The sequence below is a fragment of the Corapipo altera genome, unplaced genomic scaffold (assembly GCF_003945725.1).
Source record: "Corapipo altera isolate COAL_440 unplaced genomic scaffold, ASM394572v1 124, whole genome shotgun sequence".
In the NCBI taxonomy this organism is placed as follows: Eukaryota; Metazoa; Chordata; class Aves; order Passeriformes; family Pipridae; genus Corapipo; species Corapipo altera.
Window position 1 is genome coordinate 919,169 of NW_020884967.1, and position 12,808 is coordinate 931,976.

Genomic DNA, 12,808 nt, shown 5'->3' on the forward strand with positions numbered 1-12,808 from the left:
TTTTGCAGCCAGACACTATCACTGGCAACCTTCAGACTTCGACCTGTCACAGTTTTATATCAATAAGGAGTGTCATGCCCTAAACTGTTGATGGTGGTTGCAGGTAACACACTTGAATAAAGTGGGGAGACCCACTGAGGGGTCTCCCTTATGCTGTTGGCTCAGCCCCCTGAAAAGGGCACACCTGAAGGCTTCACTCCCAGCCTCATCCCACCACATATTGAAGGCACAAATAATAACCCAAGTTGTAGTGTCGTGTAATTGAATCCAAAATATTTTCCAGAATTTTGACCTTTTTAATGCTGTGAAGCACAGCACTGGAGTCCATCTAATACTAGAAACCTTTGCTGCTTCTTGCAGGGAGAAAGTGTCCTGCCTGGGTAAGTCTGATTAAAATAACACACAGTTCCAAGCCGATGCTTGCTTTATTAGAATCTCACAGAAGTGTTAAAATCACAATTTATGACGCTTAAGGATCAAACCCTCAAAAGATTTTTAACTACTTTATTTCCAAAAGCTCTAAGTTGTGAAGAAAAAGACATTCTAACCCAGCATCTTCAGAATGTTACTATGAAAATGGAAACGAAGTAGAATTTAATTTAAAGATTTTAACAGCTGAGACAAGCAATGTGAAAAACTGAATTACAGAAGAAGCAACACAACCCAACAATCATGCTACAAATTTACCTTTCCACAACAATTAGTACTACCAGGTCAGTTCTTTCCACCAAAAAGATGCTGTAGTGGCGAAAAGATGATGCTGGGGAAACAACAACAACAAAAAGAGCACATTAGACTTAAAATACTTCTCTGAGAACTGGGAAGAAGGCAATTTCTGTCCAACAGAAAGACACAATGACAGTACAAAACAACACAGAAGGAAACTGGAAAAACAGAGGAAACAAAGAATAATTTGTGCCCTGATGGTCTGGTCTCAGTCATTAAGGGGATGGCAAACACCACAATTAACAAGAAGTTTTATTTCTTACACAAAGTGGCTGTTCTTGGCTGGGGAGTGCACGGCAGCAGTTGGACATTGGCTGGTTTTTAGTGAGTTAATTTTGTAAGGGCTGTTACAGAGATTCAGTGACCCTCCCGTGGGTTCTTTCCCAAAGACAGTTCAGAAGAGGAAAATTTTTGGGGAATGCTGCACCTTAGCACGAGATAAAAGGATATTCCTGAATGTTTCTTTGCCCTGGGAGACTTTGGTTTAGCCACGGAAAAGAGGTCTCTGCCCTCCAGAACTGTGCAGAATCCCCTGAACTGCCAGAATCAGCCTCTGACACAGGCTTAGACAGAGCCAGGACTGCATTTGCTCACTGCTGCACGATCAGTACCTTCTCCAGAACGTTGAGAGACTTCTTCCTTCCGACTTCACATTTCCTTTCTTTCCTGCCTGGTCCATTTGTTGCAGCAGCTGCACTGTACCCTCAGCCTGACTGGCTGCTGTTCCTTGTTCAAGGGCAGATTCCACACATTTCCCTGTAAGAAACAGCAGCAAGAGCAAAACCACAACCTCACTCACTCCACACTCCCTGCGTACCCAGTGGAATGGAACGATCCAGGAATTCCTTACTCACAGTCTTTAGTAAGGGATGCTGGGCTAAACTTGCACTCATTTGCTTTGGAAGAGTTCTGAAAGGAAAAGGAACCCAAGAACTGTTACACAATGCAAAATTCTACTGTACAGAAATTTTAGTTTGCTTGCTTGTTAAGCAAGTACTAAAAGCACCAAAAAGGCAAGGTCTGCTTTCTTGTTCTGTTGTTTTTTGGGGCTTTTTTTCTGCTACTGTGAGGACTTTCTTCATCAAGATATTTTTATACCTCCCTCCTCAGGACATTCACAGGCCTAACATAAAGCTGTAATTAATTTAGAAGACTTTAACATATCAGATAGTGAAACAACAGGAGCTATGGCATGAGCAGAGATTTCAAAAAATATGAACAGAGGAGCTGTGGGAAACAACAGCCCCTGGAGAGTACAGGCCCCTAGACATTAGCACTGCTAAGACACAGTGCTGGTACACAGATTAACTGAGAAAGGACAGAAATGAAAGCTGCCAGAAGCAAGAGGTGGGCCAGGAATACCCATAAGGAGGGTGATCAGCAACCTAAAGGACCACAAAACCCAAAACCATCATGTAAAAGCACAAACAACAAAACCAACGGGTCAGCTTCTTTAGGAGAGAGTAACCTCTAACAGAAAAACAGACCCACTGCTGTTTCCCTTGCACTAAACACAGAATCACAGAACCATTCAGGTTGGAAAAGCACTCCAAGATCAAGTCCAGGAGCTACTGACATGTTTTTTTCCTAAACCTAATCTTCTCATCCCAAATAAAAAAACCCAAACAAATGGAAAGCATGTCACAGAAGTACTTGGGTCTGACTTTCTAAAAATTCCACACCAGGAAGAGGATTTGTGCCCATGATTTCACACAGTGCTTGTTACACCTGCTCTGGTATTCATCAACACAAACAGTTTCTGCCTGGACATCCCTCTCAGTGCAACAGTGCCCTGACTAGTGCAAATTCCAGGGACAAGGTAAGCAGAGGGGGAAGAAAAAGTGACGTAAATTTTAGAGTCAAATAAGCCTGCTTGTTTTAGAAAAATTATTCTTCACTGAATGCAGTCTTCCTCCTACCCTGAAAATCTAACAAACCTATCAAAAGATCCTGCTCTGAAACAAAGTTTTGGGCTCCTTTTGTGGGCAATCCCGAGAGAAATGAGTGATTCCTTGGAAAAGACTCTCTTCAAAGATTTTGAGGGTGGGAAAGAGCCAGGAAGGTGATAGTGTGACAGGGATTTGAACTAAATTTACAATGGGTATCCAGAAAATGGACAAAATGCCCAGGGACATTTGGGAGGATGAGTGACAGCTAGGAGGACACAGGTGTTAAGGACAAGGACTAAACAGGTGCTGTTGCTTCTTTCTGAATATTCTGTAACTTACCTTTTCAAATCCATGCTCTGCTTTACTCATCTGATGAGCATAATCAGTTCCAGTTCTAAAAATAAGTCAAGTAAGTAAGAACTGAGTTTACAAAACGTCACAAAAAGGAAGCAATTTTGTAAATGGCTACTCCAAGCATTTCATTAGAAAGCAGGACTTTAGTACCTCTAGCCAACAAGATATAGACCTTTAGTCTGTATTTGTACTGATGTTTCAAAGTCTACCTTAAAAAATTAAAATATGCACTTGTTCCAGTATTAGGTTTTCTGCTCTTCTACTAAAACTAACAAGCAGTTAAAGGGGAAAAAAAAGTGTTACATGACATGGAAAGGGGAATGAGCAGTGAGCTGAGAAAGCTTGAGAATCCTACAAAGTTACAAGGGCAGGGAGCAAAGAACCACAGAAAGATCTTACAAGACTTGGTCACAGAGCAATAAAACAGCAAAGGGAGCTCTGTACAGGGATGTGCAATGGGATGCATGTGGAGAATCCCAATCCTGGCTTCACACATCGTGAGGTGCTCAGTATCACTGGGAACTGTCACCCAGAGATTCTGATTCCTCAGCACTCAGTAACACCCCAAGAAAACCCAAATCCCCCATGAGAACTTGGCAGCAAAAAAGCTTGTCCAGAAAGATGAGAAGACCAAGAGGTGGTATCACTACAGCAGACACACTCCTTCCTGGGGCAGAGGGGATACTCAGCCTGGATGAGCTCTTCAGTCTAACAACATAACTGGAAAAAGATGACAGAAGGCTTGAAGCTGATGCTCACCAATTTGATTTTGAATTCAAGAAATTACAATTATGAACTGTTTTAATCATAACTGCTGGGGTAGGATACATAACCTAGAGAGAACTGCCAGACTGGATCATGAAATAGCCCTTTTTGTTCTTGTACTTTGTTAATCTACAGCTCATGTGTTGGCTAAAAGAAACCAGAAAGCATCCTGAATCAGGGGCTCATTCCTCCCTCATTTCCAGCTGTTGCATTGTGACTGGTCAGGGGAATGGCAGTGGGATTAAAGGACTACATTTGTATGAGCAGGAAAAGGACTGGCTTCAGACTGCTCCTGTTATAATCTCTGCATGGAACACACTTGGGAATGGGGTAGGATATAAGGCAAGGAGAGATGACTGGACACAGTCTGTGTAGGGGAGGGGAAAGGTGTGCACAAACACATCCCACCACAGGGATGGCTCAGAGACTCTGTCACTTGTGACAATTCAGCACAGACCGAAATTTTCTCTTTGTAAAAGCTCCACTCTGTTATAAAGAAAGAAGCCTGCTGGCCTATAACTAATGTTGGGCCTCTGGGAGGTAGTCAAGAACCAAGTCTGAAGTTAGCCATGAGCCAGGCCTGCCCCCTCGTGCTAAAGGTGGCCAACAACCCCCTGAGCTGAATTAGGCAGAGCTCTGCCAAATCACTGCCCTCAAGCAGCAATCCCTCCCCTCCACTCAAGGCTGCTGGAGCCCCTCTGTGGGCTCTGTCTGGACTGGACTCCCCAGGACGTGACTGGGACTCACTGAGGTGAACCCAGGAAAGGGCCACAAACATGATGATGAGATTGGGGAACCTTTTGTATGCAAAGAGGGAACCTTTTGTATGAGAGATGGCACTGTTCAGCCTGGAGAAGGCTTGGGTGGGCTCTTATCAATGTACACCTGATGGGAGAGAATGAAGGACAGGGAGCCAGGCCCTCCTCCACAGCACCTTCTGGCAGGACAAGAGGCAAAGGGCACAGACTGCAAAACATGAAATTAAGTCTGAACACCAGAAAAAACCTTTTTGACTAGAACTGTGGTCATGCACTGCAACAGGCTGTCCACAGTTGTGGTGTTTCCACAGTTGGAGTCCATTCATGACCCAAGGGGATCCAGCCTGGGCAACTTGGTCTGGGTGACCCTGCTTGAGCAAGAGGGGTGGGGACTCAATGATATCAAAGGACCCATCCAAGCTCAGTCATTCTGTGAAATCCAGATAGAGATCTACCTGGGAATCACCATGACAAGTTTAGCTGCTGAAGAAACCAATGGGAGAGATGTGTGAGAACACTCATGTGCACACACAACACGTGCAATTCAGTGAGACTTCAAAGCACTTGGAAAAGAGTAAGCTCCAATGTGTTTTGCCATCAGCCTGGCAAAGTTCCCAGTTGAAAAACTGTCCTTGCTGTCCCTGCTCAGTGTGCAAGCCAGTGCAGTGATCTGTCTGGCTGCTGAGCTCACTGTGTGAACACAGAGGAATTAAACAGGCAGAGGTCTGGTCCATGGCATGGGAACCTGGGAAGCACAGGAAAACTTTTTTCCCCCCAATATGAGCAATGCTGCTGAGATTCTGTTCCTTATGGAAGAGGAGGAAGAAGAAAAACAGGGCAAAGGACTGCATAGAAATGAAACATGAGGACACAAGAACCATTAACATGACACAAAAGAGACATTAATCTCCCTGGATACATATCAATATTTTTATTTTGTCAGTCAACTGACCTGTCCATACGCAACTGTGGGCATGAATTCTCTGCTCCAACTTCCACTCTCCTCCTCTTCACTGCAGTACTTTCTGATATGTCATTTCTTCTCCTGACCTTCAAAACATTGCAAACTTGGTATTGATAACAAGTGACTTTGACTTCTCTACTTGGGAACAAAATTCAGAGTTAATATAATACACATTAGTATTTTGCAAAATCATTTCATTTATAGAATGAAAACAAAAGAAGGGTTCAGGACTGAGATAAGAACTGGGAGGCCATCCAGAGAATTATGCTCAACAGTTTTAAACAAAATCCTCCATTCCAGGACATCCTATTTGCCCCATCTTCAGAGGACTGCTAGGAATTTAAGTAGCAGGAATGGAATACTAAGCAGACACAGAAACATTCTTCAGGGGAATCTGGACAGGACATCTTCATGAATTCACTCCATGTTCAGACACTCACCCATATTGAAAACAAACCTGCCCTGAGCTCTCATTACACAAAAATGACCAAATTAGCTTAACGATGCTGTTTATGGCAGGACTGCATCCCAAGTCTATGGAACTGACAGGAAGATTCCTCTCCTGCTGGATGGTTCTGGGTGAGATTCAGTGACAGTTTGCACTGACTAACTCCTACAAGTACAAGAACTGTAGCATTGCCTAAATATATACCTTCTGTTTCACCAGAATACTTTGTTTTGTTGTTTAATTTATATTCAAACAAAAACAAAGGCACAACTTACAAGCTCATCACTGCCTCTGTTTACTTCTTTACCTGTAAACAGAGGTGTAAAATTTGATGATTATTTAGACTGGACTCTCTGTAACCAACTGAAAAGTACATTTTTGCATTGCACCTCATCTTCCAGGAACAAGACAAGCTACTGTCAAGAAGAGTTTGGACCTTTCCACAGTCAGTTTTTACATCCAAACCTGGGATGTTTGACAGGGAGCACAAATGGGTGAGACTAAGAAATGACTACTTGGTCATTTTATAAAGGAGATCAGATTACCTGCTAAGCAGTCATAAGAAAAAACAGCAACTTTTTTCAGGGCCTGATAATCAGGACAGGAAATAGTAAGAACACTCAGTTTTCCCAGCAGGGGAATTCAAATGCAGAGTCCCACAGAGGCCTCAGCTGGGGGCTGAGGCTGTTCAGGGAATTCACAGAAAACCTGGAAAACGAGACACTATTGAGGTGACAACATTTGCTAATTACACAAAAGGCATTATTACCATCATTACTATCATTATTTAGAAAAACAAATCCACTCTTTCTTTAGAAAACTAGAAACAAAGAGAGTGTTGTCAGCAAATGCAGTCAAGCACAAGGAAGAAAAACATGAATTCCATGGCTCCAGCCCAGTGACTGACATTAAAAAATAAAGGCTGGGAGACACTGGGCATCATTTCATAAGAATAAATACCTGCTGAAGAGTCAGCAGTGGCTGAAAAGGCAAAGAGAAATTCAGGAAATTTTAGAAAAGCAACACAGGACAGTAGAGAACACACTATCATGCTCTATTTCAAACCACACCACATGCAGTTTTGCTCTCTCTCATTCAAAGATACAGCAGGTGAAGGGAAAGGGGAAAGCAAGACATAGATCACAGGTATCTTCAGAAATCATCCAAACATAACCACAGTGACTTACCACAAGACATATTTTGCTGAAATGAGTTCAGTTCTAGATACAATGTGCAAATGTAGGGATAAGGTACAAGATGGACATTCTCATGTTTGAATTTCATCTTCGATACTCTCTCCCATTTACTCAGATCTGAGAACAATGATAAGGCTTAAAAACACAGCACTAACATTTCAAAGGAGCAGGAGCCCTGACAATGCCTTCAAAAATCACATCATGCTGCACATGTGCACCAGGGAGCAAACCCAACCTGCCACTGTGAACTTCATGAAAAAGCACTTTATGAAGAAACCCCCAGGAAATGCTGCCCCATCAGTCACCTGTACTAAGAGTGTTCTGTTCCCTTAACTGTACTGCCCTCCTGACACCCTTTTGCAAAAAAAAAAACAACATGCCAGGCTCTTCCAACCCGATGAATAAAACCTCAGCAGCCTTCCTAACTAAAAAGTAATTGTTTTAAAAATTTATTTAAAAATTGAAAAGGACCAGGACTCATAGGAGCAGCATGATTAGATTTAGTTCTCAGTTCAAAACGGGGGGGAAAAGATAATTAACATGGCAACCACTGAAGTTAGAGCCATTCCTTCTCCTGGGTGCAGCTCTGACAAGGCTAAATTCTGTCCAGGTGCACAAGTCAGAAGTAAAAGATGAAGGCCAGCCAGGCCCTTGGTGCACTCTGATGAAAAAACACCTTGAAGGTGGAGGAGCCTGTAGCTGTGCAACAGCACAGAGCTTTTAGAGCACTGCCCGTGTACAGCAGGCCAGACTGACAGCAGCTAAAGCCCTCTGCAGACTTTAGGGAAGAAGGAAAAGATCTGTGACTGGTGCCACAGGAGTAAGGGGGATGAGCAGGATAAGGTGAATACTGGGTGGATGACACTGAAGGGGGGACCAGGATAACTGGATGACAATCCTGCAGGCTTTGTGTATTCAAAAGCCTGTCTGAACTTCCAGTTATCTCAGCTTAACTACTGCTCCTGGTAAAGCTCACTCTCTGAGGTGATTTTTGCTTCTCTCAGCCATCTCTGCGGATACCTGAGCACAGAGTCACACTTGCTCCCACCTCCATCCCCAAAAGCTCAGGGATGTGGTTTAACCTCAAGGAACCACACAAAACCAGCACTGCAGGCTTCTGCACCCACGGGCCAGCACTGCTAAGCCTGTAAGGAGAGCTTTCTATTTTATGAACCTCTGGGAATAATGCTCTGGCTGTGCTCACAGTGGCAGGAGGGTGGACTTCTGGGCATACCTTCATTTTCTCTGGTCAAATCTGCTTTGGAATGGGGGGGTGTTCTGATGGAAACACTGCAAAACACTGTTTTCACATCAGTTCTCTGGTGAAGGCAACATCTGAGAAGGATCTTCAGCCAATGTCAAACAGCAAAGCTTGAAGGAGTCCTACTCCAGCTAAAGATCTGCACAGTCCTACACATGAATGTTGAATTAGGCAATGCCCAACACACACAGGTCATTGAATCTTTTCTTTTATAAACAGCAAAAAAAGGATACATGGAAACACAGTGAAGTGGTCTGTAGAAAATGGATGTAAGTCATCAAGATTTCCAAGGATTACTCGAATCACTTCCTGGGGAGGCCCCAAAAAAAACCCAAAATGAAACAAGGAAGAATATTAAAAACATCACAACAATTCCAGTGTCAAGTACAGTTTCAAGGCTTGGGAAAAATTAACTTTACTGTTTGCATGAACCATGGAAAAGCAGATTCTAGATACTCTGCCTTTCCTCCTCTCCTTCTCTCTGCTCCCTCTGGTCATCAGCACCCTGCACTGACAGACTCACAGAAATTGAATCTTAATCTTAAATTAATACAGAAGAATTACTACAGAGAGTGAAGATATGGTTTCAAATTTAATAAGTTTTAAATTTAAGAAATGTCTTTTTTTTTTTTTCCCAGCAAAACACATGTAGCATTTACTTGTGCAAAAATAAACATATTCCTCTTTTGCTAAATATTGACCCAAATCAGTTACAAGGGAACAGCAGTTAAGGCCCAAAAAACTCCTGCTGTACTAACAGGAAAGCTTTTCTATTAATACCTTTCAATATTTTCAAAAATTAAAAAAAAATTATAATCTTTATATCAATTAAAATCAGAACATTTTCTCCAGTAATATTTTTAATGCTATTACTATACCCTGAAGATTTTAAAAAATTAAGTAATAGAAAGGAGTATTTTTAAGAAGGCACTTTATTTGTCTCATTTTCTCAGGAATGGCAGGAGCTTTCTTCTGCCTCGGGAAGCAGATGACAACACCACAACTCACCAGTTGTGACCATCAATTTGTGCTTGGACACAAAGCACTGGCATCATTAAAAGTGCTCCTGCAAGAATGACTGTGAAGAGGAATCTGACAGGAACAGGGTGCAACTAGTTTGACAATCAGGAGTTTCCATTTGTCCAGTTTTAACAGTCAGTAGCTTCTTTGCAATATTTGAAATAAAAGCATGACTCCTCTACACTAATTTTGCCTACTGAGGGCATTTTTAATTTAGGTCTGAACTCTGAACTCTCCAGAGAAGTTCCCTATTATTCACCCTTGAGATGTTGCATTTGACAAAATGTTCCCTGTCCCACAACAAACATAAGATTTGTTCAACCTAACACCCATCCAAGGTCCTGTGGACCTGCCTCAGCTCCTACCTCTGACTCCTTGGCAGCACTTTCAGCAAGACTGAGATCGGGAGCACTGTGAAACAAGCAGAGTTGGAACCATCCCAGTCAAAAAGCAATGGAGCAACACTTGATATAAGAGCTTAAACAGCAACAAAACATCATTCCCACTGCATAGGAAAAAATACTGAGCAGGCAGATGAATTCTTAATCTGTTATTCTTAAAAAACATCCACCATTGCACAAAGGTTGTTCCTCGTGAACTTTCTGCCCATTTGTGTGTTGGGTATCTGTGGATACAATGGATGAGAGATCAGATCTTTACAGTTGACCCCCAGCAACCCTCAGGATTGGGGTTTTTTGACACAGTGCCCTCAAACCACCCCCTGTCTTCCTCTGTTGTGGTGCCACCCTGCTTAAGGGACTAAAAGGAGGAACTGGCAGGACATGTCTGTGCAAACCCAGAGAGGAATGCCCTTCACAGCACCAGCATTAGCCCTGGCATGCTGGGAGTCGTGTGCTGCCTACATCAAACTGTTCCCAAATACAAACTACAGCTTCTGGAAGCCACCCTCTCAGAAGCTGTTTGCTGCCAGGTATCGGCCAACAATCTAATGCACAGGAAAAGAGCTGGTCTTAAAGAAAACCTGAACTCGTTAAAAAGTAAACAAACCACATAAAGGTCACTTAAAAATAAGCCAATAAAGTGGAGCGCAAGGAATCCAAGGTGGGCAAGGAATCCAAGGCACACAAGTATTCCCTGGTTTATGGTCTGGCAGGCAGCCATGGTCACATCTTCCCCACCCAGGGGCCCCAGCCAGAACGTGGTCAGAGCTGAGCACTCCCCTCCCTCTTCTGAAAGGCACACAGATAACAGCAAACAGCCCAGGAAGTAAGGACATTCACTGAGTAAGGAGCTCCAAGGCTGTGCTGGTTTTGCCTGGGAGAGAAGTCAATTTTCTCGACAGCTTGGATTTGAGCTGAAAACAGTGTTGCTGACACAGAGATGTTTCACTTACCGCTGAGCAGTACTTACCCAGCGTCAAGGGCTTTTCTGCTCCTCACAGTGAGCAGGCTGAGGGTGCACATGAGGTTGGGAGAGAACAGGGATGGGGGGGATAACCCTCACCGACCCAAGTGATATTCCAGACCCGAGGATGCCACGCTCAGGAACAAAATACAGGGCAGAAAAAGGCAGGGGGGGACGTTTGGCATCAAGGCAGATGTCTTCCCAAGTAACCATTCTGCGCTACAGGAGACCTGCTTTTCTGGAGACTAAACACCTGCCTGCCCATGGGAAGCAGTGAATGAACTCAAGTCTTTATTCTGCTCTGCTTGCATGTGTATCTTTCGCTTTACTTATTCAGCTGCCTTTATCTTAACCCACCGGTTTTACTTCTACCTTTCCAGTTCTCTCCCTCACTCCACTCAGTTGCCAGCTGGGCTTAAACCACCACAAAGGCTCTGGAGTTTCTCAGTTAAATCCTTAAATGCTGCCTGTAAAAACCGCCTCTTTTCCACTGAAGCGAAAAATTCACACAGGGCAATGAAACAGTGTTTTTTTACAGCTCGGATTACTCTCTCAGCGCGTGAAAGGAATCAGCAGCAACTTTTCAATGGCCAGTGGAAAAAAAGGCAGGAAATTAGGAGCCCCCCCCCCCAGATCTGAATTTAAGGTCCCATATTAACTCAATAATCCGCAGTTTGACTTCTCATCTTTAGCATACTTACTTGCTAAAGTTGCCATAGCGGATTTTAAACTTGTACACGACCCTGCCAGCGTGAAGGAACCTTGTTTCGGGCAATGGATAGGTGAATGGCTTCAGCGACATCCTCCCCCTCTCCTTCCCGGAATGCCAGGCTACGGGAAGCAGGACAGCCAAAGGTTAATTCCTAAAACCCTTTCACCGCGTCTCGTTCTGTCATACGAAAAGATTACACGCTGGGGCAATGCCGGGGCTGCCAGACGGGAGACGATGACTGATGATGATGATGATGATGATGATGACGATGATGCCGCCGCCTCCCCAGCGCCGGGGGCGGCCTGAGGGGCCTCCGAACAGCCCCCGTGCCCACCGGGCAACCCCGGCGCCGACGGAGGACAGGCACCTCCTCACGGGCACCGACCCCACCCCTCCCACCGGCCCCGCCGCGCCCTCGCCTCACACGGGGCCGAGGCTGAGGGCGGAGCGGAGTGAGCGCAGCCGAACCGAGCCGAGCGCAGCCGAACCGAGCCGAGCGCAGCCGAACCGAGCCGAACCGAGCCGAGCCCAACCGAACCGAGCCGAGCGCAGTCGAACCGAGCCGAGCGTAGCCGAACCGAGCCGAGCGCAGCCGAACCGAGCCGAGCCCGGCTGCCCGAGGGGGGACATGGCTGAGAGCGCCCGGGGTGCCCCGGCTCTGCAGCCCAATGTGATCATTAATTTTGTGCAGTAGGTGCTTGTCGTGAGGCTCCTGCAGCACGGACGGGATATGCGGTGCCTGCTGAGAATTGGTGCCTAAGTAACAGCCCGCCAGGTTGTTGACAAGCAGGCCCACGGTCACAAGCGAGATTATCTTGGAATGCAGCTGTTGTATCTTCCAGCGTTGGTAAAGATGTGATGCAGAGAAGAACTCAGCAGCTGCTGAACGATTGTGAATTGATTTTCTTTTGTTAAAAAAAAAAAAAAAGGCAAAATAAGCATAGAGTCACTCCACTATCTACTCTTATCCTTTCTTTCTCTTTCTTTCTTTTCCTTATATATTTTCCTAAATGAGGTCTTTATACTTTTATACTCTTATATTTCTACAGATAATAACCAAAATGGCTACATGCCTCCTATCCATTGTTTTAAAATAAACCTGCCAGATACATATATATATAGAGAGAGATGTATATATATATATATATACATATATATATATATATAAAGACCAACAATTCAGTGTCATTGAACTCTAATCCACCTCAGGGGATCTATTATTAACAAGAACTTTGGTTACCCTGCCTTCAGAGCTGGGTCATAACCCACCTGCACAGGACAGAGGGCTGAGAATGGCCCCACAGCTGCTCAGCAAGAAGTGACCAACACTCATCTTAGGGGGGATCATGG

General features: G+C 44.3%; 1 protein-coding gene across 1 annotated transcript; it reads right to left on the reverse strand.

Annotated features, from left to right (window-relative positions):
- Nucleotides 1-406: 406 nt before the first annotated feature.
- MAJIN (membrane anchored junction protein) lies at nt 407-11,934 on the reverse strand. The gene is made up of 10 exons (XM_027664994.1): nt 11,448-11,934; nt 9,747-9,792; nt 8,595-8,670; nt 7,092-7,217; nt 6,180-6,211; nt 5,445-5,542; nt 2,955-3,009; nt 1,581-1,635; nt 1,338-1,482; nt 407-760 (listed from the first exon to the last, which is right to left on the reverse strand). Exons 1-10 carry the CDS (start codon nt 11,546-11,548, stop codon nt 715-717), a joined length of 780 nt encoding a protein of 259 aa, XP_027520795.1. The 5' UTR covers nt 11,549-11,934; the 3' UTR covers nt 407-714.
- Between the last annotated feature and the right edge of the window lie 874 nt (nt 11,935-12,808).